Source organism: Musa acuminata, chromosome BXJ1-8, assembly GCF_036884655.1.
Source record: "Musa acuminata AAA Group cultivar baxijiao chromosome BXJ1-8, Cavendish_Baxijiao_AAA, whole genome shotgun sequence".
Taxonomy (NCBI): Eukaryota; Viridiplantae; Streptophyta; class Magnoliopsida; order Zingiberales; family Musaceae; genus Musa; species Musa acuminata.
This window is the reverse complement of record NC_088334.1, coordinates 4202068-4226160: the sequence shown is the minus strand read 5'-3', so window position 1 is coordinate 4226160 and position 24093 is coordinate 4202068. Positions and strand designations below refer to the sequence as shown.

The following is a 24093-nucleotide window of genomic DNA, read 5'->3' as shown; positions in this document are numbered from 1 at the left end:
ATATTAGTTGGATGAGTGTAATGGGGACTTTCTCTGTAGCTGAAATAACATACAATTGCCATCACAACATCTGTAGTTGGCACAGCTGTCTTGTTCCCTATAAAGGCAATTGACTAATATATGTTTCCATGCTTGGCTGACTTGATACATATATGACTTAATTAATTAGTGTCACATCATTAAAAAAGGTGAGCCTAAATGTTCTTTGATTGAACTTTGTAGTTGGACTCTCCCTCTTTAAAGAAGGATTCAGTTAGATGAAATTTGTATTCCATGTTCCACCAAAGGTTTGTGGTTTAACTTGCAACTAATAATAATATTCTTCCTTCAAAAGTAATATGGAAATATTGAATTGCTAATATTATTGGCTATCATCATGAGGATATGATAACCTTCACTGATGTTGTTGTTCATGTGGCAATAGAGAAACACTAATCATAGAACAGATGGAGGAAGTTGTCTTTCTTCCTTCCCACTGACTTGATTGCCCAAAAGAAAGCCATGCTTTCTTGAAAGTACTGGAGTTCCCTAACCACTTAGCTGAATGAGTGGGTGGGGGGGGGGGGGCAAAAAGAGCATCTGATTCCTCCATTGCCTTTGGAAAGCTAAAGCCACAACAAATGCTGCATCTCTAATGTGTTAATCATTGTTGCCATGTGCTGCAGGAACTACTCTTCACCACCCAAAGACTCCTACAAATTGGACTGCAAGAGAAAGGATAGATTCTCTTAGGAACAGTTGAACTATTTGTCACTCTTCCAGTGTTCTACTGAAATAGCATGGAACAGATTCTCATTCAGATTCCATTCAATTGATCTTGCCTGCTATGGATATAGAACAGAGTAGCAAACCTAAGGTAAAACTTAATACCATGTATGTACTAATCTAATCAAGCTGTATTAGTCAATCTAGCAGAGACTGCAAGCCAAGTTGTGTTTGTTTATTGCTCAATAATAAGATTAGATGGAGCTCATATGAACAAAAATTCAGTGTGTGGTCAACTTGCACAACATATGAAAGCTTCAGAAAAGAGCATGTTGTGGGTTAATAACTTTATTGAGTGATGGAGCCATTTGTGCTGCTCACTGCTCCTTGAATGATGATGCAGTAAGGAATAAAGCCTCCAAGATGACCCTTGAAAAGGTGCCTTTAGGAGCCCCATGCAATAAAGATATAGCAGAAGCTTTGTGGTTTGTCAGGATACATATATATTGATTGCTTGTGCAACTTTGCATTTGACTTGGAGATCAATAGAAGATGTTGTAGCTGAGTTCTAATGACATGAACACAGTCATTTTCATGGAAACACTTGCTTCGTTTAATGGTTGTGTATAAGTTAAATAGAAATGGATTTGTCATCTTCCTTCTTTGAAGGTAGAATCTTTCTTTAGATTTCAAGACCATGCTTTGTTGTCTGTCCTTTATGTATCTATATATATCAACTCTGCTTCCCAAATAAGGATCTTTGCGTCAGCATCTGAGGATAAACAATTGGCAGGATTGCATCATGACTTGCATCAAAGCGTCATAAAAGAAATCTCTCTCTCTCTCTCTCTCTCTAAAGCATGGTTGATTAGGAGAATTTGAGTAGACTGTTGAGAGCACTACGGAGATGTGTATGTTGCATCCACCAATCCATGTCTTCACATGGCTTGGATATGGTGCATCATCGTCTCTTTAAGTTTCCACCACCCATAGAGCACCTTGGATCTCTTTCCCCTGTAGATTATTCCTCAGAAGGGGAACAAGGAAAAGGACCACAGCGATCACGCTTGCTCATGGAATGGTTCAGGTTTCGTTCCCTGAGGTGGATATATCGTCACCTTTTGATCCATCCATCCTCTGCAGGCTTTGTTTCTGCCATGCTTCAACACCACCCTCTGTTTCTGCCACATTGCATCGTATCATGACGCAGTGCATCGTGTCGTGTTGTTTTCGGCTTTCTGTTTCCACCATGAGAGGTAATTCTTTGGTGCAACGTTTTCTGCCACCGGTCATGGCTGTCGACCAATGAACGGACGACGGGCGTTGACCGGAGCAGAGCGCGCCGATGAAGGTCCATTTGCTGCAGCACGATCCAGAAAGAAAGCAATGGCGCCAGAGGCTTGGAAGTCAACGCGTCACTGCATGCATCCGGAGATCGCCGGGGTGGAGGTGGCAACCGGAGGAAGTGGAAATCGGCGGAGGCCACCGGCTTTTGGACAATAGCGATTGCCGTCGCACCACTCGCCGGTGATGCGGAGAGTCAACCGAGCTGCAACCTCATGTACCAATGAAATGAATGGTTGAGCAAATGTCCAACAAAATACGTCACTTTTATTAGCATAAAAGAGACACTCATAATATTTGGGACATTTTGAATCTTTGTTAAAAATTATATTCACAAAATATTTTAAATATTTGTTTACATTCACAACATAGAGCAAATCAAATTGAGATACAACTTCAATATTAATTTGGTAATGATATATCAGATTTTTTATCAAAAAGTTAACACTTTTAAATCTCCTTTGATATATCAAATTCACTTAAAAGATTGATATTAAAACACATTGCTCATCTATTATTTTTTAGGGGGAGAAACTAATGAATTAATCCCACAAGTAAATATTATCTAATTTTCTTTTTTAAAAATATTATATAATTTTGCTTTTCTTCTTCTTCTTCTTCTTCTTTTGTTTCCTAACCTTTAGGTTTAACTCCTATCTTCGTGGCCTTTCAATTGAAAAGGGGAAGCACACGATGCTCTCCGCCATGCTCTCTGCTGTGGACATGGATGCCTTTCATGTCCATCGACATTACCAAGTACCCACACCATCACGCTTTATGCCTAACTTGCCTTTCTCGGATAAGAGCCACGTGTGTGCAATCAGAAAGGTCGCCTCCATTCCCTTATAGCGCCAAGGATGTAAAAGACAACTCAACTAATGCACTCGTCAAAGTTGTAATTATGGTCGTCGGATACCGACAAATTCGAATCTTAAAGCAGATTCTTCGTGTATCGTCATCGATGTGTTGAGCCTCTTCACATCAATGCAATGAACGATAAACCGTGCAGTGGACGACTCGGACTTCGGCACATGCAGACCACCACCCACCCATCACCATCGAGTGGGCCCCCCACAGCGACCTCTCTCACATTCTAATAGATATACAAGTAAGAGCTGACATCATCAAATATTTATTATATAGAATTTACTTTCTGGAATTTTTGAAAAATTATATCCAAGAATATTTGGAACGAGAAGTGTTCTCCCTCTCTCTCTCTCTCTCTCTTTTTGTTTTTTTTTTTCTGGGTTGGGTGGCTGCTGTCGTCTTCCTCCACTTTCATCGTTACAGGTGGGACCCGCGGGACAGGGGATCCACTTGTTCGGCCAACCATCATCGGCTGGGCTGTCGAACGAGGCGGGACCCAAAGCCAAGCGTCGTTTTGGCTGCAAATGGCGCGCGACAATGCGCCGACCGGAGGAGGAGGAGGAGGAGGAGGCAGATGTTTGGAAGCGGAAGAAAGTAAAATGCGGAGAAGGAAACGCCGAGCACGAATCTCGAAGCATCATGACGTTTACCCGACTTCAGTTCAGATGGAAGCGTCAGACATCAACGCCTACGATGCTTCTCCGACCCTTCCAACTCCTTCCACAACCCATTTTAGCTTTCGGATTCTGTTCAGATGTGCTGGCAGTCTTCGAGTTGGCATTGACGAACTCCAGCCCGTAGACCTTGGTTTCATGAAGACATGTAGCTCCATTATTACTATTATTATTCTTTTGGTTGACTTTTATGTTCGAGATTGAATCTTTCGATTGCTCGAGGAGCCATTGGCCCTTCCTCCTCGAACGGTTGACCCGAACGATCGGTGTAATTATTTACTAGATCAAACTGTTCGACTCTTCACCCATGCAACTCTGAAATCCGCGACCGGAAGGTGCGGGAAGCTCGCCCAGAATAAGGCGCGCGGCCACCTCGGTGTGCGTGCCACACAAGTTTGGCGTTACGAGAGGGAGGTAGCCAGGCGTTCCTTGGCGTGGGACCCACCGCCATTTGTGGGTGTTGTGAACCCTGTTGCCTGTTCACCCTCCCGTCAACTGCTATCGTAAACCTACACGCAAAATGGCAAGAGGCGCAAAAGGCGAACCTCAACGGACGTGCTCGCTGACGCCACCCTCCACGGGATTGCTAGAACAGCCGCAGCGTAACAATACAGATGTCTTTACGCATCTACGTATTTTTATATATGATGGTGTGATACGCAACCCTTTTAATAATTTCAGCGAGATCACAACCGTTGGATCACGGAGGCTGAATCACTATCGTCGGCGGGGAGGGTCCGTTGACCAACGGTCCCCAAGAATCGGACGGCGGAGATCCCTGGCCCCACCCGGCGCTGCCACGAGTCCGCCCGAGCGAGAGGCGGCGGAGGCATCGACGTGCGCGTCGGGCGAGGAGCACGTGCTGCAAGACGCAAAAGGTTGGGATCCCGTCACCGACGCGGTGAGGCGGTGAGCAGCATCTCGGTGGGTATTCGCGAGCACCTCTTCCCAAATAAGTGCCCTGTACTCTCCCGGTCGTCCCGGTTGGGGTCCTTCGGCCCTATGTCTTCGCCACGTGGCCGAGGCTGTACTGGTTCCCCTAGTATTTATAGAGCCTTCGGGGTCTCGTTTGCTCTGTCTCGTCCTTTAGTATCTTCTCTCTCGCTAATTATTATACGTTTCTACCGCTCGCTCTGTCGCTCCCACTCTCTCGCTCTAGAAATTTCCGTGGCGTAGATTTGGGGTGGGTAGTAGGAAGAGTGATTGGTCGGTGGGGTTGATGGCGACGGCGGTGGCAGGGGCCGCGACTGCCGCGGCGGCCGCGGTGGTGCCGGAAGTGTACGCCAGGGACGCGATGATCGCGTGGTTCCGCGGAGAGTTCGCGGCGGCGAACGCGATCATCGACGCGCTGTGCAGCCACCTGGCGCAGATCGGAGGGGCGGCGGAGTACGAGGCGGTGTTCGCCGCCGTACACCGGCGGCGACTCAACTGGATCCCGGTGCTCCACATGCAGAAGTACTACTCGATCGCTGACGTCGCCGCCGAGCTCCGTGTAGTCGCGGCCAACCGCGAGGTGGCCTCTTTCGCCTCCGCGGCCGAGGATCCGACGGAGGCGAAGCAGCTGGTGACGACGCCAGAGGAGGATAAGCCGGTGGAGAGCGGCGGTGCTCAAGCGGAGGAGGAACATGCTGCTTCAGAGGAATCAGTGGTAGACGGCGTTGGCATCGCAGTTGAAGAGGAAGCGGCGGCGGAGGAAGAACCTGCTGCTGCAGAGGCGGTGGCGGACGACGGCGTTCAGGTTGTCGTAGTGGAGGAAGCGGCGGCGGACGAGGTTTCTTCCGGTGATTCTTCGGATCACAAGGGTACCGAAGGGGGCGACGCCAAGGGAGGTAACTAGTAATTTCTTCCTCATCGACCAAATACATATATTATATATTTATTTGTTTATCCTTTTAATGATACCGTTGTGTTTACTGACTACTTTTTCACATTTAATTTGTCTAATATTTGTATTCGAAATTTCTGGATCTGTAATCCGTTGATATTAGTTAGTCGGCCGCATCGGAGCCAAATTCGCGTCACTGACTGGTCTAACCTCCTTCCCTCCTCCTCCGGCTATATTGGGGTTTTCGAGGTGGATCGGACGGCCTTGATGGACTACTCTTCGCCGTCAGATTCCAGCGGCGTTCGCCCCGCCCCAGCAGCAGGCGGCGGCAATCGAGTCACCGTACCCAACTAGGCCCGTGAGTCGGTTCACGGACAGGGGAATCGAAGTACTCATTTTGGGACCTAGGGAAGTGTTTGATTCACGCTTTACAATTAACCTTCTTGTCTGGGATTATGTAGAGGGGGTCTTTACAAGCGGGCATGTACTCCTCGGAATGGGAAGTACATTAACTCGGAAACCTTGGAGAAGTCTCGTGCTTGGAGCCACAGCACTTTGCTGGGGGTTTCTCCGAGAGGCTCTTTGGTGCCACGTGGCAAGGGTTCGTCGTGCGCAACTCTTAGCAATGTTCAGTAATGCCGTCTGATCATAATCAGACGGGTTGCGTCGGCTATTTGCCCGTGTTTACCGGTGAGGGAGGTCGTTCGGCCGCACGTGTCGGTTCGTTTGGTGGTCAACCAACCCAGATTGGCTGGTTTGGTGATGCGCCCGGGCGCTCGCCGTGTCAGTCGGCGGTGCGGTTCGGTGCAGCGGCGGCCACGCGGCCGGACCACGTGACGGAGAACGCCTCTGTGAGAGGTGCCGTGGGGCCCATCTTTGTCGTAGTTTGCGTTAATTATTTTTGAGCCGGAGTTAACGATTCGTTAACGGAAGGCAGGAGCGCGAGAGGCAGCAGCGTTCCACTTCTCAAGCAGCCAAGATCGAAATGGGAGCCGCCTACAGCAATTATTAATTGACCCTACGTTGGCCCCCACACAGTTGTACACCGTTGTCCTCGGTCTCATTTGGGTCCGTGGCGTTCGCTACGTCGGGCCAGATCACCGGAAACGTGTGTGGCCCGTGCTTCTAGAATTTCAGCGTGTTGAACATTGGTCCAGGGATTTGTTGGAGGAATATTCTAAGTTGAGGAACATTCTTAGCTCTATGATGTTTGACGGGAGATCAATTGTTGCACGGAAGCAGCAAGCAAGATGCAATTGCCTACCTTTGGATATGGCATCTGTTCCTCTCTTGTTTAGCATTCGGGTCTCTGTGTAGATTATTATGAATTTTTCTTCAGTCTATTTCTTTAGAATAAAGATAAAGGCAGATTACACTAACAGTTGATTAGGCACAATAAGCTAATTGATATGCTGAAGCTGCATTAGTTTTCTTCTTTATACTTCATTTTTTTAAAATTTTCTAAAACTTAGTAAAAACATAACTACTGTGACACAAACATTGAATATTTTTAATCATATTATCAATATCTAATGCTTACATATGTAACATGATGTCAAGATTCTTTTATCATTGAGGAATTCCCTTTTACAACAGTAGTACCACCTTGCAAGCAAAAGGTGGATGTATAATGTTTAGCTTACTTGCTTCAATCAGGCTATATGTACAGAGTTCCCATCATTTAAAGCAATAACATCTCAAGAAGATTGTGCGCTTGCATTTGTTTTTCCACGGGTGTTTTTTTGTATTAAGGTACTAATATTTTTAAGTGTTTGTGTCCTAGGATCTCAAGAGGAACATCAGGAGGGACAAATTTCATTCAACGAGGTCAATATTTGTGTGGGTCATGAAGATTGCTTGGCACGTCCCGAACGGATCAAGATCTTAAAAGGTTTTGTGGCCAAGGAGTCAGTGAAGGGGCATATGGCGAGTTCCATCTTACCATCATTGGGCACACTTTCTGTATAGAGATGCAATAGAAGATGCCGTAGGATTAGTAGTTGTTCAGCTTTATATTTTTGAGTTTTCCTTATGATAAAATGTGCTGATTTCTGCTGTGGTTGTTGATCAGGTTAATGTTGTTAAGGGCCTTAAATTGTACGAGGACATTTTCACAAACTCAGAGCTTCTCACTCTTGCTGACTACATTAATGAACTACGTCTTGCTGGACGCGGCGGAGAACTTTCGGGTAAAATTTTTCTCTTAGTTGGCTGCTTGTCATATGTTAGTCTCTAGCATAAAGTAGCTGCATTGCTTTGCCAAGCTCTTCACCAGAAATTAATTCATATAATTTGAGGCCGGGGTGATTTTTATCTGAATTTTTGACTTCTTGGTTACAGCTTGGAAGGTCAGAGTTACAAACTTATATTGGTGGTTTTCCTATTCAGTCTTTGCTTCAATCCTTCCCAGATGACTAAAGTTTTAAGATGTTCCACTGCAGTTCAATAAACTTTAATCCACAACAACATGAGATTTTTTCCTTTACACTTGGTTTTTTGAATCTGACCAGAGTTGCTTATGTTAGGGATGCAGCATACAGCACTCTTTTAGAGGGTTTATGTTCATGGTAATGAAAAAACGTTTGCTTTGAGTTTTTCATTTAGTTTTACTGTCTGATAGAACTTGGAACTGACATATTCAAGTGTTTGCCTTGTGTGCTTCCTTTATTTCTTAATTTTCTCTTCCTATACCATACTTTTAGTAAGACCTAGCCATCCTTTGTTCTGCTTTATCCTCTCATGTTTTACAAAAGATGCCAGTAAATAGATGAATTCAATAAACTCTGCCTTTCTTTCTGCCAAAACTTAAAAGTTTGGTATATCGAGTTCGTATGATATGAAAACATTCGTCTGCATATTTTCAGACTGATGCACATAAATATGTTACAAGTTCATGCAAAAATACATTGTTCATCCGATTTGATCATCAGATGCTGAATCCGTCTAACAATTGTTTTTGTGCATATGTTTTCAGGAGAAACATTTATTTTCTTCAACAAACAAATGAAAGGGAATAAGAGAGAGATCATTCAACTTGGTGTCCCATTATTCCAATCGACTACTAAGGAGGCAGCAAGTAAACCCCAATTTCTTGAGAACAATCCTATATTTTTATTTTTGTTTCTAAGTAACACGGTCATTTTAGCTTCTAAACTATTAGCAGCATTCTGATTCTACTGGTATTCAATCATGATCATTGAATTACATAAAAGCTCAACGATCTAAAATATATTCTGTTAGCAAGGACAAGCCACTAATGTGGGTAGGGTTTCAGTCTCTTGCAGACACTTTAGGTTTTTTGTTACTCATTACGGAACCTTAAGTATGGATTATGAATTGTGATAAAGAAATATTTTGATGTAGGTAATATCGAACCGATTCCGACTGCTCTGCAAACTGTAATTGATCACTTGGTTCAGTGGCGCTTAATTCCAGAAAGTAGGAAGCCCAACAGTTGCATAATCAACTTCTTTGATGAGGTAAAATCCCTTTTCTTATAGCATCAAGGAGATCTTATGCCTTCGATTTCTTACATGCACCCACTGTTGGTTGTTCTGCAGGATGAGCATTCACAGCCATACTTCAAACCTCCACATTTGGACAATCCCATTTCCACGCTTCTTCTATCTGACACTACAATGGCTTTTGGACGCTCTCTTGTCAGTGATCATGAAGGAAACTACAAGGGCCCTCTAACATTATCGATAAACGAAGGGTACGCACTACCATTAGCTCTCTGTTTCATCCACAGTTTTCTTAATCCAAAACCAGCAAATTTAAGTTACTTCAACTGTCTAAAACAAGCATAGCTCTGCTCATGAGAGAGCTCAAAAAGGAAGGCAGCCCAGGAGTCAAAATTGACCTCCATATTTGATCCATTTTACAAATTTAGCATGAGAGGATAACCATAAATAAGAGGATACAACATTATTGAGATCAACTTATATCTAGAAAAATTTACGAAACCAAATTGAAATCGGACCAGACCAATCAAGAACCAAAATCGAATTAGGTCAACGGCTCGATGGTTTCAAATCGACCTGAAATTGGTTCCTGGTGGTTTGATTTTTATTCTTGGAATATAGAATTGAAATAGGAACAAATTGAAATTAAAACCGTCTAAAACTGATTTTAGTTCCAGTTCCAAACTAGAACTTATCACAACCGTTCTGTTCTGGAAGGGACAGGACTACCCAGCACAAACTCAGCTCCTCAAGTCACTGGATTGAACTAGTCCCAGAATCTTTTCTCATAAACCATTAACCCTCCTGATAAACTGCCACCCAAGCAACAGCATAGACCATCCACAGTTTTCTGACCCAGATGTATCGCAGGAGTCATCCATTTTGTGTAGTAATCATTTTTTTGTACACAAATTGTTGCAGATCGCTCCTCGTTATGCGTGGCAACAGCGCAGACATGGCGAGGCACGTCGTGTGCGCGTCACCAAATCGGAGGATCATCATCACATTCGTGAAGGTCAGAGCTGCCAGTCACCCGACAGATTCACCGACGGCGCTGCAGCAGCCGACCAAAACCATGGCTCTTTGGCAACCTGCACAGAAAGTAGCCACCACCGGAGTCATCGCCTGCGGGCCTCATGCGATGATCCCGGCTGCATGGGGACTCGCTCTCCGCAGTCCCGTCGTCATGCTACCACCACCCAGAGCCATGGTCATGAGCCCCAACAAGAAGGCGCCTCGCGGCGGCACCGGTGTGTTTTTACCCTGGACTGTCGGCCCCAAGAAGTACACTAGGCATCTTCCCCCTCGCATCCAGAAGAGGAGGTTACCGTCATTGCCATCTCCGCTAGAAGTGCGAGCGTAGATCACAGTAGCAGCTTTTGAGGTGCCTTCTCTTTGTCGTGCCTTGTGATGCAGTACTGAGTGGATGTGGGTTGTTATGGTCGTGAAGAAGATGGTGGAGAGGGGATTTATTGTCGATAAGTTATGTTTCCGTCGGCGTGGTTGTCTCTCTCTTTAAAGTTTCTAGGGTAGCAGAGGTAGCGAAGTGCTTGAATCCACCCTACTGGGCATGTTAGAATTTTGTAATATTTATGTTAAGAGTTATCTTCAACGGTAGATTTACGCTGAATCATTCAATCGACACTAATTTGGAACTCCCAGATAGTCTGATGTAATCAGAACTCTAACTGGAGAATTCAACACAGAACGGTAGTAATATGCTCTGCAATAGTAAAATAACCATCACAGAATTCTAATTGGATTCTCACTATAATAATAATAATAATAAATCGATAACTGATTGATTAGTACATATTTGTACAAATGATAGATCTCATATTCAAGATCACATGTGATCTGTAAGAAATGAAATCTCTTAGCTAATATTAGTTGGGAGATTTGCTTATGTAATAGGTTGTTGGTATAGCTAGCAACTTGATGAAGGTTTGTTTCCACCACAGCTTATAATTAGACCAAATTACACAGCAAGGTTTATATATGGACCTAAAACATGTAACTCAGCAATGAGATGGAGAGTTAACAACAGCAAAATGATGGCATTTTCTAAGTCTTGTAAATAATAAGTCCAGTTTTAGCTGGGTTAAAACATCTGAGATGGGTGTAATAACATCTCAAATTTGACCAGTATAAACTTGGAAGTTAAGGCCAGTTAAGAAAACTATTTCCAAAGATGATAGACCAGACCATCTCCTTTAGCCAACATGTGAACTATGGTTAAGGAGCAGCAAGATGCATACATGCTAAAGATAACAAAAGGACAACATAGGAATCTAATTATTAGTTGTTGTGTTAAAAGAAACAGGGACATCTCTTTCTTCTTCTCTCCTTCTAGTTGGAGATGGTGGGAAATGGGGGAAGAAAGACCAGCTCCTACCACACCATCCTTTTCTTTTTCTTCTTGGGTTTATAGAGGCTCACATGTAAACATCTCACTTAGCTACAATAAACAAACAAAGTTCTTTAGAATCCCAAAAATAGAATAAAAAGGTCTTAAAGTCTTATCTTTTTTTTCCTTTCTTCACTTCAAAAATGATTGAGTCCTCAATGTTTGTTTATCCTTCTAAACTTGTCCCATAATCTTAAGATTCTTATCATGGGCTGCATACAACCTAGCATTATCATGTACTTGTATGCATTATACTATAGTGCTGCACAGAGCTGATGCAGTTCACTACATAGCGAATTTGAAATAAAAGAGGCTTTGTTTATTCAAATCTCAGGTCGATAACAATAAAATTATTGAATTTGATAGATCCGTAAATCTATTGTGAAAGTAGCAAAGGAAAAGATAGAAGGGGAAGACTCTTTTGATAAAATTAGAGACGCGAAGAACACCAAGGGGTTCAGTTGGCTATGCTTTTGAAAATTTTGATTGAATTCTCAGTTTTTGTTTTTAAATTCTACCACGACACCGCAATCATAAGTTCATACTGATTTCATTTTACTAACAGAAAGAGTCCATCCAAAAGGCTACAATTCAACAGTGCATCAGAACTTTAAAGCATGAGTAACCATTTGAAGAAGACATGTATAATTAAAGAGATTGGTAGACATATATAACTAAAGAGAGAACTGTTCCAACATAGGTGTATCAGATGTTCACTTTGCTATAGTATCCACTAGAGGCACAGCACAGATTATAGATAAGCAATCTCACAGATAAACCAGTGCTATTGCACTAAAACATGATAATCATTCATATTTCAGAAACATCAAGATGAAGTCCACTTATACCAAATTCATCCTCTTGGAACTTAATAGTTGGTAAATCATGTGAATTGGTCTAAATGTATGTATATTAGCATTAAAATGCACAACAAGAAAGAAGCAAGTTTTATTTTATTGACCAAACTCCTTGCTGCACACATGAGAAATGAAAAGTAATCATATTAAACATACTTGCATCCTCAATTCAAGGCTTGGAGGGCTCATCGTCGTCGTCCTCAATATCCCAGCTGAGATCCTCATCCTCTTCAGCAGCACCGAGCGTCTTGTGCAGGTCCACCACCTTGACAGGGCTCCCGCTGGAGCCACCAACTTTCTTCTCATCATGCTCACCCAGATCCTCAATCTCATCCCACCCAAGATCATCTTCCTCCGGCGTAGAATTCTGGCTTGAGATAACTGAAAAATCGCTGTCCTTGCTTGACCCTCCAGCCGCTGCCTTCCCTTCAGGCACCAAAGTTTCATCCAACTTGCAGTTCAAATGCCCAACAATTGATTCAGTATTTTCTGGATATCCAGCTGTTGATGTCTTTCCCTCATCGACGTTCGCTTCCAACGCTCCCGAGTTCTCAACTTGGGATGCCTCGGCAGGGTTTTGCTGTGCTGCAGGCTCCATGGTCGACCTTAATTCCTCATCATTCTGTTGTTCTTGTTTTTCTACTTCGATGACATGTCTTTTTGTATTGAGATTTTGCTCTTTCGGCTCTTCCTTCTTGGTTTCTTCCTCCTCACCCTCGTCATCGTCAACCTCCCAGCTCAGCTCCTCCTCCTCCTCTCTCGATATCACCCTCTTCACAAGCTTTGCTCTAGCATCCTCTGCCTGCTTCAGCTTATGCACCCGATAGTAGTACCGGCACCAGAATGTCTCGTAGTCCACAACACCAGGAACCAGATTGTTGAGAAGCCCATCCAAAGCCCCATTCTCATAGCAAAGATTCTCGATCTCCTCCTCCTTCTCAGCCAAATCAAACCCCGATCTCCACTCGCTGAAGTCCTCCGCGTCCTCCGGGTCTTCCGAGAAGGTACTCGCGTCTGACTGTATTGCGAGTACCTGCACCTCGAATCGGCTGTACCGCCTCGAAGAGCTGGAGGAACTGGGCCGCCCGGGCTCGGTGGAGTGCTGAGCTGCGGAATCAGCTCCAGCCTCCACCGACAGGATCGCCTCCTTGCCCTGGGAGACGATTTCAGCGGTCCCCCGCCACACCGAGCCGCCTAGGTCGTCAATAGCCTGCCCAACGGACTCGAGGGACTCCTGGGCAACGGAGGCGCCAGCCTCGAGTGACCCGGGGAGGTCGCCGACGGCACGTGCGGCGGCCTCCCGGATCGCCTCCGTCTCCTTCTTGAGCCCGGTACCGAACTCCGCGAGGTCGCGACGGTAGGTCTGTATGACGGACTCCGACTTGGAGGCGAACGTCTTGATGAAACCACCGAAGCTCCAGCCAACGCCGCCAGCGGAGGCCTCAGAATTGGGGCTCGGACTGCCGCTGCTGCCACGGTCGTCCTCTCTTGCTCGATCCTCTTCGTCATGCGGCGATCCGACAGGAGAGTGCTGCGAGATCGCGGGCTCAGAATCGGCGGAGAAGACCGATTTGAAGAAATCCATGGCGGAGGCCTTGTTTCCCCTATAGGGCTTCGCCCGATCCGGCGGGGGAAGGAGACGTCGGTGGAGAACACGAGTGGTGTATACTTGGAAGTGACCGCAGAGATCGTGCCGTATCGTGTGACCTAATTGAACGGGTCCACAAAGTCGGGCCCACCGTGTGCATGACAGGAGAAGGAGACCGCATAAATTGGATGGTCGTGATGGTCGGATAAGTGGATCTTGATCAGATCCGACGGTGAGGGCAACAAAAGTAGTAGACACGTTGTAGAGGAGATGCGGATGCGGATGCGGATGCGGATCAACCCGTTCGTTGCTGCGTCTCCTTGGACTGCTTCCGTTGACCACCTTCCCATCCTCAGCGCGCCTTCCCCCGACAAGCAATAGCTATACATTAGGGACGAAACGGCTCGTCGATGGGTCTTTCCCTTCCGTGCTTCGCTCCCTTCCTCACATTCTCATTGACTGCTCTCCCAGCTCAGCGGCTCTTATCGCCCACCCGCCTCTCCTCCCTCCTTTAACCTCTTCCTCCTCCACCTCCTCCCATGGATTCCCCTCCTCTTATCCTCCTTCCCTGACGCCACCTTCCTGCCATCCCCCGCTCCTCGTTGCGGCAGGATGGCCTCCTCTCACCGGTACCGCCAAGGCCTCCTGTCCTTCGTCCTCCTCGTGGCCGTCGCGGACAATGCCACCTCCACTTCGAGCATCCGCGTCGACGTCATCCGCCGCCCGTCGAGCATGGTCTCCTCCGTCCCCGCGTTCCGCGAGGCGCCCGCCTTCCGGAACGGGAACGAGTGCCCCTCGCCGTCGGAGGCGGGTCGCGTCGACATCGCGATGACCCTCGATGCCAACTACCTGCGCGGTACCATGGCCGCAGTCCTCTCCATCCTCCAGCACACCTCCTGCCCGGAGAGCGTCACTTTCCACTTCCTCGCCGCCCAGTTCGAGCCCGACGTCCTCGCTAGCATCCGCGCCGCTTTTCCCTACCTCGACTTCCGGGTGTACCGCTTCGACTCCGGCCGCGTGCGCGGCCGCATCTCCCGGTCCATCCGCCACGCCCTCGACCAGCCGCTCAACTACGCCCGCATCTACCTCGCGGAAATCCTCCCGCCCGAGGTCCGGCGCGTCATCTACCTCGACTCCGACATCGTCGTCGTCGACGACATCCGCCACCTCTGGGAGGTGGAGCTCGAGGGGCACGTGGTCGCCGCCCCGGAGTACTGCCACGCCAACTTCACCAAGTACTTCACCGACGCGTTCTGGTCGGACGCCACGCTCTCCAGCACGTTCGACGGCCGCCAGCCCTGCTACTTCAACACCGGAGTGATGGTGATGGACGTGGAGATGTGGAGGTCGGGAGGGTACACCAAGATGGTGGAGGACTGGATGGGAGTGCAGAAGCAGAAGAGGATCTACCACTTGGGCTCCCTGCCACCATTCCTGTTAGTCTTGGCCGGAAACATAAAGGCAGTCGATCACAGGTGGAACCAGCACGGCCTGGGCGGAGACAACATCGAAGGCAAGTGCAGAAGCCTTCATCCAGGGCCCATTAGCCTTCTCCACTGGAGCGGCAAAGGGAAGCCTTGGTTGAGGTTGGACTCCAGGAAGCCATGTGCCGTCGACTACCTCTGGGCACCTTACGATCTCTACAAGTCCTCGTCACCCTCCCTGGAAGAGTAAGGCGACTTGAAGAGGTCGAAGAATAGCCGGTGAAGGGCAAAGAGAGGTGGGAAGCAGAGAGATAGCATGGGGAGGGAAAAGGGAACTGGTTTGTGTTAACGTACGTAGGAGAACTGAATGGCTGTCAAGACATTGATGCGCCCGTGACAAGGTCGGGAGCATCGTTTGGATGGGAGAAGACCTGCTGCAAATAGGATGAGGAGGAGGGGGAGTGAAATGAAGCCGGGGAATTGAGACAAAAGTGTCAATGGGGGGGAGGGGGGGAGAGGGGGGGAATTTAGATGCAAGGGTTGGCTATTCTTTTCTCCATTTAATCCTTTGTTTCAGATTTGGTTGTTGTTGCTTTGAACTATTTCTTGTGAGTTTTCAACCTCTCCTGACGAATGCATATCCAAAGTGCAAATATTAGATTCTACTTAGATTTACACAGTAGACAAATAATCTACAAGGAAATCTACTTGCCGATGTAGTTTTGTAGGTTCTTAGATTACATCCTTATCTTTAATTTAGTTCACATCTCGATCCCATCATGGAATCGTGACAACGTATGGCGAAGAGACAACAGAGTTACTTTCAGGTTGAAATCATTCCCTCGGGTTTCGGGAAGAACAGAGATCCCCACCCCATCTCTTTACTCCTCCTCTTCCGGTCCCCATCCCTTCTCTTTTTCTATTGCTTTTGATCGGGTGACGCCCAGCTGCGTTCGCAGAGGTTCTCGTTCTTAATCGATCGGTATGCCTCCGACATCTCATATCATTTTATGTTGTAGGGCATCGGGATCCTTAGCTTCCCCTCTGCTGTTGTGCTGCCAGCAAACGAGATGCTGTTGCTTCTCTTTCTTCCTCGATCTCCTTTTTCACTCAACCGGTAACGTGGTTCTCCCCCTTTGCCTAAACATCTTTATTCCTTGTTTCTGGTAACTGGTGATGCCTTCCTCCACCCATGGATGGGAAACCCCGCGTTTCTGATTCCATTTTCTTGTGCCGCAGCTGCTTCTTTAGCCAAAAGAAAGAGACCGTAAGGTCTTATGACTCCTCCGCCTCCTCTCTGTCTTCCTCCTATTTGATCCCGCAAGCCAATAGAAGCTTTAAGTTGTAGGATGGGTTGTGTGCATAGCAAGTGCTTTGACCATTCCAAGAAGGGCTGCTGCAGCTGCGGCTGCGGCTGCGGCTGCAACTGCAACCGCTGCCTCCACTGCTCCCACTGCCGTGCCTCCGCCGACGATAACGCCGAACCCTCCCGCGTCGACGAGGACGACCGCTTGCAGCAGCACAGCCACCTCATTCGCCACGTCCTCTCCGCCGCCTCCCTCGGCTCCGCCGATGTCCCCTCCGCCGGCCTCCGCCTGCATTACTCCTCCCTCACGCAGCGGGGCTACTTCCCCGGCTCGCCGGACCGCGCCAACCAGGACAGCTTCTGCGTGATGACGCAATTCCAGGGCAACCCCGACCTCCACTTCTTCGGCGTGTTCGACGGCCACGGGAAGTTCGGTGCCGAGTGCGCCGCGTTCGTCCGCGACAAGCTCACGGCCGTCCTGTCCGCCGACCCTCGCCTGTGGGAGAACCCCGCGGAAGCGTACGACTCGGCTTTCGCCGCCACGAACTTGGCGCTCCACGAAAGCGAGATCGACGACTCGATGAGCGGCACCACCGCGATCACGGTGCTCATCCGGGGCGACACGCTATTCGTCGCGAACGTAGGGGATTCGCGGGCGGTGGCAGGTGTTTGGGATTGGGACCGCGTGGTGGCGGAGGACTTGTCGAGCGACCACACGCCGTTGCGGAAGGACGAGTGCGAGAGGGTGAGCCTGTGCGGGGCGAGGGTGTTGACAGTGAAACAATTGGAGAACGAGGGCGACGAGGAGAGCGAGGGCGACGAGGAGAGCGACGACAGCGGCGACCCGCCAAGGCTGTGGGTGCAGAATGGGATGTATCCGGGGACGATGTTCACCAGGAGCGTCGGGGACTTGGTGGCGGAGAGCATCGGTGTTGTCGCCGTCCCGGAGATCAAGGTGGTGAAGATAACTGACAACCATTCGTTCTTCGTCATAGCAAGCGATGGGGTTTTCCAGTTCCTCTCCAGTCAAGCAGTAGTTGACATGGTGAGAGCCGCTCAAAGATCTCTTTGCTTCCTGCAGTTCTGAGCTCATCGTGTTCACTCTCTTAAAGACCTCGCCGCTCGATCACTGCAGGTTTCTAGTTTTGTGGATCCCCGCGACGCCTGCTCAAAGATCGTTGCTGAATCCTACAAGCTGTGGTTGGAACGCGAAGGCCGGACTGATGATACGACGATCATCATCGTCCGCATCAAAGATTTGTCTGAGATGCATCCAATTGTTTGAGATTCTTCTCATCAGCTAATAACCATCAGCGAAGCTGTTGTTTCATAGACAAGAACAGAGAAGGCGATTCCTTTCCATCATTCTTAGTGGATCTATAGATCAATAGTGAAGCTAAACTGTTTGTAAGCTTGTTCCAATTGACAAGATCATGTATCAACCCATGATCTGGGGATGGACTCACAAGTTTTTAGTTCAGTAAGAGTCTTCATTTCATGTTCAAACTGTTTAAAGCCGTCTTCATGTGAGTAGATTGGACTCATCTCCACCGGTCTCTCCATTTACATTTCAACTCTGTCTAAGCTATTGAAGTCTAAATGTAGTGGTTTTGTCTAGTACTATATGCTAACTAATTATTCTCTCATTTTTAATACGAAAGTAACTTTGACTTAGTTTTAAAGCAAAGCATAAAAATATAAATTTCTTTCTCATTTATTATGATAAAAAAGATAATCATAATTTTTTTTATTTATGATAAAAAAGACAATCTTAAACTATCTTCTATGACAATCATAAACTTCGTTCTCTTTCTTTACAACAGGCCTTTACAACAGGGAAGGAGAAGAACTCTCATTTTAAACTATTTGAACTCATATTTTGAGATATTAGATTACTAACTTAGTGTCCGAAGAGTCGAGATGAGAAACCTCTCGTTGTTGACCACTTGTGCAGGTCTCTAACATATCTAAAAGGTATCTCAGGATGAGGCTGAATACTCCCATGCATGGACAAGCCACACTTTGGGATGACCCCAAGCTCTCTTACAAGTTGTACCTTAGGACCATGGTAGGACGATCATTGTGAGCCAACAATATATTGGGAATCTACCTGCCATCTCAACCCCCCCCCATTCGGATCGCACCCTTGCCCTCAAATGGATCCCTCGGACAAATCTTTGCTTTTGAGATCAAACCAGTTGGCTCTCTAGTCAACGACACCAAGACAATAACATTTTGACTCAAGACAAAATGTAACTTATCATGTAAGTTATTATGAAATTTATCGAAGTTTGTGGCTCTATGACATGATATATATATATATATATATATATATATATATATATATATATATATATATATATATATATATATATATATATATATATATATATATATATATATATATATATATATATATATAGTTTTATTATAATTTGTTTAGTTTTAATAATAGAAATATTAACCAAAACTAGTTGGGACATGTGATTACTAGATGGATAATACAAAGCACACTATAGTGAATCTATTTTATCAGTCAAAATCAAAATAAAAATGATAGGAAAAGTAATGACGTAAGCATCACATTGCTGACTCATTCAGCTATAGATTATCACTTGAGCGATGACGTACGCAGAAGAACTTATGCCCCTCCCTTGCAATTGTCGGCAGGAGCACGATGCTACGGCTCCTACCTACCTCGATCTCCAAAAAGGTTGTACAAGCTAGCTGTAGGGTGCATTAGTCCTCGATAGTGAGGCCCATCCCTCCCTCCTTTCGAATAGGTTACCTGTCATAAGCAACCCGTCTCCCACCGTCAACCATGATTTTGGGAAAGCATGCATGTCAAACCGCAGAGAGCATTATTCCTGGCCGGCATAGCCCAATTCCCCTTTTCCCTCTATATGGACAGTTGGCACAAGGGACCATCCCCTACTTACTCTAGATAGGCTCCAGCCCTAATAAACGATGCTATCTCAATCGTCCTTCCCTGACACTATCCTTAGAGAGGTGTGCTCTCTAGTTATCGATATAAATGAGTCTTTACACAACATGGAGGGCCTCGTGACCAACCGTCGACCACACTCCATTAGTCGTAAGTATAAAAGCCAACCCCAAAGCCTAAATGGGTAAACATCTCGATTATTTTCACTCTCCAACTGATTTTACCATCGAAGTGGTTGGGTCAGGAACATCCCCCAACATTGATCTCTTATGCAGAGACCTCGACAAGGCTAAGACGTACCTTAGACAACATCGAGTCTACCTTTGGCACACAGACAACGCCTTAGGATCATGTCAACCTGATCCGCTCTCTACTCCAATACCCTCTTATGACTCCCCGGATGAATTTGTATTTTTCGGGATCGAACCAAGCCACGATAACTCTACGGTCAACGACAACAATGCAAAAAAAAAAAAAAAGGAAATAAAATCAATACACTAAAATGTATCTATTGTACCGATCAAAATCAAAATAGAGAATAGTCAACACACGAAAACGAATCTATCACATTGGCCAGAATCAAAGTACAGAATATTCAACACACAAAAGCGAATCGATCACAGTATAAAATATTCAATATTTATTTTCTCGATTCAATGAATATTTTCCTCACCACTAACGACGACTAGGTGCTATCAGCCTTTTCATCAATCTACAGCACTGATATGGTCAATGTTTTTTTAAATTTTTTTTAAAGGATCATACATAAATTCATATTAAGATTTTCTAACTTGAACGTTAAAGAAATCGGACGTACTCGATATATATCTTATGGTAGAAAATAAAGATAAAAGAGATCAGACGTATTCGATAAAACATATTAAAATTTTTATCAGCAATTCCAGAAACACCAAACTCCGAAATAAGTTAAGATTGATCTTTCATCCAGACACAAGTTTATTGGCATAATACAATGAACTAACAATCTCTTAATGTTATGATATATTTTAATAATATAACTAACTGATTTTATTAATTTAATAAATTACTAACTTTCAATATAAAATACTAAATTTAAAAAAAGAATAATTAAAAATATTTTATAAGAATACATTTTGGTTTATATATTTGAACAAATAATTAAGATGAAATCAATAATTCCATAAGTGCAAATGCAATGAGGAAGCGAAGGAAACCACAAATAACCTTTTTGAGTTATTTGTAATATCTGAATATTTTTTATCCTACATAAAAAAACAAAAAAGAAGAGTACAAAAGTGGGGAAAGGCTATAAACGCGTCATCAACAAATAGGATAAAGAAAGAGGAAGGAGAAGAGATGGGAGTCGCTCCCCAGTCTGTAAGGAATGCGATCCACCGCCGCCCTCCTTCCATTTCCCTAAGCGCCGCTGTCCGTACATTAACCCCCCCTGCCCGGGTTCCCGTCCACGTTCGTTCCTTCAAGACCCCGCTGTCCCACTCCTCCCCGCGAACCCCTTATAAAACCCCCTCGAAGGTTCCTCCTTTTCCCCTCGTTCCACCGAGTCGGCTGATCGGCGTGGTGATGGCATCGTCGGGTCCCGTGCAGAAGTCCGAGGAGGAGTGGCAGGCCATCCTGTCGCCGGAGCAGTTCCGGATCCTTCGGTCGAAGGGGACTGAGTAAGCCTCGCGTGGCTTTTTTTGGGCCTTGCTTGTGATTGTTGTTTTGCCTGCATGATTTTAGTGGGTTCTCATGCGCCTCCTTCCAAAAGCTGCTTTTTTAAAGGGATCTTTCCATCGAGATCTAAGTTGCTCCACTCGGATTAAATCCTTTAGTGGTTCTGTTTGATTTCTGAGGGATCTATTCGACTATTTCGGGCCTATTTGGATTTAAAGATGCTTCTGGGCTTGTTTCGTTTTAAATTCCACTCGCCTTCTTTTACTTTTCGTTGTGTGGCTTTCCAGAGTATCGTTCTTTTTTCTTTAAAGTAATCCTATATGCCTAATTTCAAGAAACCATGTTACTCTTTCACTGTATGATTCAAAGTGACATTTGTCTTGTTCGGGGTTTATTTTATTTCATTAAGATTGTTTATAATTTGGTAAATATCTGTGGAGTTGTCTCGATTTTTGTTCAGTGATACTGAAGAATAGTGACATTCTTATAAAAAAAAGTCACTTAGAACTGATCGGAAGATGAAAGTATGCTATTGTTCATGATATCATTGGTTGAGTTAATTCCAACTTATTCATCTATTGATTGGATTGTCATGACCTAGCATGATGGATTGGATTAGTTGACTCGTTGACATCATTGAGATTGAACCACTAACAAAAAAAATGATCAAAATGCTTAGTTTCAAGTAAATAACATCAAGCCCTTATTAGTGATCCAAATTTTTGCTCACTTCCGAAGTGAGACTAAATTGGGCTATTACAAGAACTATCCTAAGTTGAAAGTTTGACCAGAATCTTTGCTTATTCTGCCTTGGTTGTTGTTACTTTGATTCACTTTGACTGACTTTTAGAATAGAGAGTTGCATTAGGATTTATGTGCAAGATACATTTACCCTTTCACAAACATGATGGAGATAACAATTTGCAACTTGAAGTTTAAAGGAAATCATGAGACTGGAAGAAAAACTGAATGTTTCTTTAGTTGATTTGGCAATCATGATCTTTATATTCCATTAGATTTCTATTGCAAATCTGCAGAAATATGTATAGCCTGTCTACTAGTTATGCTTTGGGTCTTCGCTTGATTTAGGTGCTATTCATAGTATGTTATATGAACTTTGATACATTGCGGTTAACGAAACATCAAACAGGTGTATATCAAGTGCCTTTTTCATGAAGACAGCTGCTCACATAGTCACATGCATGGGCAAATGAACAGTTTCAGGCACTAAACTTATCTGAAAACTGCACAATGAATATGTTGTCTTAGCTCAGCCAACATCATGTCATGTAAAATCCTGCTTTCGGTTATTGACCTAGATGCATGGCCCAGCAACTACCTACCTTATGACTTAATCCTTGCAAGTTTGCTGTCAGACCATATTTTGTATTCTCATCTTATAGTAGCAGAAAACATCCACTGGAAATTAAATTGAGATATTTGTGAAAGGTTCCCATCCTATGTTGATCTTCTAGAATAATCATATGCCAGATGATTGAAGGTGGTTTGATTTTGTTATTGGTTGGACATTGATTTATAGGTCAAACAAATAATTTCCTGAGTTTAAATTCGAAAGTCAATTTGATTTATCTTTGGCCATATTGATTCTTGCGCTATGGATACTGGTTCATGATCATTTAAAGGATTAAAAAAAAAGAAAGAAAAGGAACAGTATGTCAGATTTGTATGCTATGGCTGTTATAGGCAATCTGTGTTTTGTTATCGTGTGCATATGAATTATAAGAAAATCATAGTTGCTCAACAACACATAAAAAAGCTTTTATTTTTATTTGCATAAACAATTTATCTTGTGGCTTGATTAGAGAAAGAAATGGAACTATCAATTGTTTATGGACCTTTGATATTATATAAAGCTTCCATTAGATGATTCATGTATTCCAATTATTTATGCCATTTACAATATGTTGATTTCCTGTCACATTCCAGGTAATCACTATAGTAACAACCATTATATCTAATATTTGCCCATGAATGTTAAATCACATAGTAACCGTTGTAAGGGAATTGGGCACATGCACACCAAGGTTTAGAGCCAAAATTCTTTTTCCAGGTTTGTCTATAGCATGATTAAGCGAATGAGCTTAGAAATACATCTAGCAAAAAAATAAATGACAAAACTTGTTCTTATTTTGGTTTGTGTATAAATCAAGTAGTATAAATCAGGGTTATGCTATAAATTCTGATGCTTTTCAGGTATCCTGGCACTGGTCAATATGACAAGTTTTTTGCTGATGGTATATACGAGTGTGCTGGTTGTGGAACACCACTGTACAAATCCACTACTAAGTTTAACTCTGGGTGTGGCTGGCCAGCCTTCTTTGAGGGTCTTCCTGGAGCCATAAATCGAACGGTGGTGGCCTTCTCTTTCGATGATTTAGTGTTGCCTTGGTGCCCTTCTTTTGCGTCCATGTAGTGATTGACTAATAAGTTTGGGTTTGAAATTGCAGCCGGACCCTGATGGAAGGAGAATAGAAATAACCTGTGCTGCTTGTGGCGGTCACTTAGGTCATGTGTTCAAGGGAGAGGGGTTTAACACCCCCACAGATGAGCGCCACTGTGTCAATAGCATATCACTTAAGTTTGTTCCTGCCTCCCAAAGCAACTAGCTTCCTCTTTGGTATGTATGGCACTCTTATTTTACCAGTACAATGATCAAGAAATAAGAATTGGTTTGTTGTCTGTTTCTTGTTGTCAATGGAACTTATTCCCTTTGCCTTATGGATGTATGGAATTCTTTATTCAAGCATCACCAAAAAATTCACCTGTATGAACACAAGCTTTGAGGTGTGGTTTGCCATTATCATGACTCAACTAGTCTTTTTAGTTAGTCAAGCTTGATTTGATTCTAAGCTAATTGGTAAGGTAGAGATACAATTATGTTTTGTTTTAATATAGTTTATAAACTGTTGGATCTCATTCAATAGCTGCAAGGTTGAATCTCAACCTTAATGCACATTTTGTTTGTGTACCTCCTGTTTCATAACCTTTCTATTTCTTTCTTCTCCAACTTG

At 44.6% G+C, this 24093-nt stretch overlaps 5 protein-coding genes across 7 annotated transcripts; 4 read left to right on the top strand and 1 right to left on the bottom strand.

Annotated features, from left to right (window-relative positions):
• The first annotated feature begins 4663 nt into the window (after positions 1-4663).
• LOC135587133 (RNA demethylase ALKBH10B-like) lies at positions 4664-10509 on the top strand. The gene is made up of 7 exons (XM_065078167.1): positions 4664-5419; positions 7199-7341; positions 7487-7604; positions 8390-8491; positions 8779-8894; positions 8976-9130; positions 9801-10509. Exons 1-7 carry the CDS (start codon positions 4810-4812, stop codon positions 10240-10242), a joined length of 1686 nt encoding a protein of 561 aa, XP_064934239.1. The 5' UTR covers positions 4664-4809; the 3' UTR covers positions 10243-10509.
• A 685-nt stretch (positions 10510-11194) lies between these two features.
• On the bottom strand, positions 11195-13824 carry LOC135587131 (uncharacterized). Its single transcript, XM_065078165.1, has 2 exons — positions 12300-13824; positions 11195-11337 (listed from the first exon to the last, which is right to left on the bottom strand). The coding sequence occupies exon 1, from the start codon at positions 13726-13728 to the stop codon at positions 12313-12315; it is 1416 nt and encodes a 471-aa protein (XP_064934237.1). The 5' UTR covers positions 13729-13824; the 3' UTR covers positions 11195-11337; positions 12300-12312.
• Positions 13825-13955: 131 nt separating this feature from the next.
• LOC135587132 (probable galacturonosyltransferase-like 4) lies at positions 13956-15619 on the top strand. The gene has a single exon (XM_065078166.1). The coding sequence runs from the start codon at positions 14344-14346 to the stop codon at positions 15403-15405; it is 1062 nt and encodes a 353-aa protein (XP_064934238.1). The 5' UTR covers positions 13956-14343; the 3' UTR covers positions 15406-15619.
• Positions 15620-15785: 166 nt separating this feature from the next.
• LOC135582055 (probable protein phosphatase 2C 35) lies at positions 15786-18011 on the top strand. 3 transcript variants are annotated; one of them, XM_065078161.1, is made up of 4 exons: positions 15786-16137; positions 16218-16272; positions 16395-17506; positions 17597-18011. In XM_065078161.1, exons 3-4 carry the CDS (start codon positions 16505-16507, stop codon positions 17744-17746), a joined length of 1152 nt encoding a protein of 383 aa, XP_064934233.1. In that variant the 5' UTR covers positions 15786-16137; positions 16218-16272; positions 16395-16504; the 3' UTR covers positions 17747-18011. The 3 variants fall into 3 exon arrangements, with proteins under 3 accessions (XP_064934233.1, XP_064934232.1, XP_064934231.1); XM_065078160.1 differs by having other exon boundaries at positions 15786-16272; XM_065078159.1 differs by having other exon boundaries at positions 15786-17506.
• Positions 18012-20717: 2706 nt separating this feature from the next.
• Positions 20718-23761, top strand: LOC135587130 (peptide methionine sulfoxide reductase B5-like). Its single transcript, XM_065078163.1, has 3 exons — positions 20718-21063; positions 23276-23432; positions 23530-23761. The coding sequence occupies exons 1-3, from the start codon at positions 20744-20746 to the stop codon at positions 23686-23688; spliced, it is 636 nt and encodes a 211-aa protein (XP_064934235.1). The 5' UTR covers positions 20718-20743; the 3' UTR covers positions 23689-23761.
• The last annotated feature ends 332 nt before the right edge of the window (positions 23762-24093 follow it).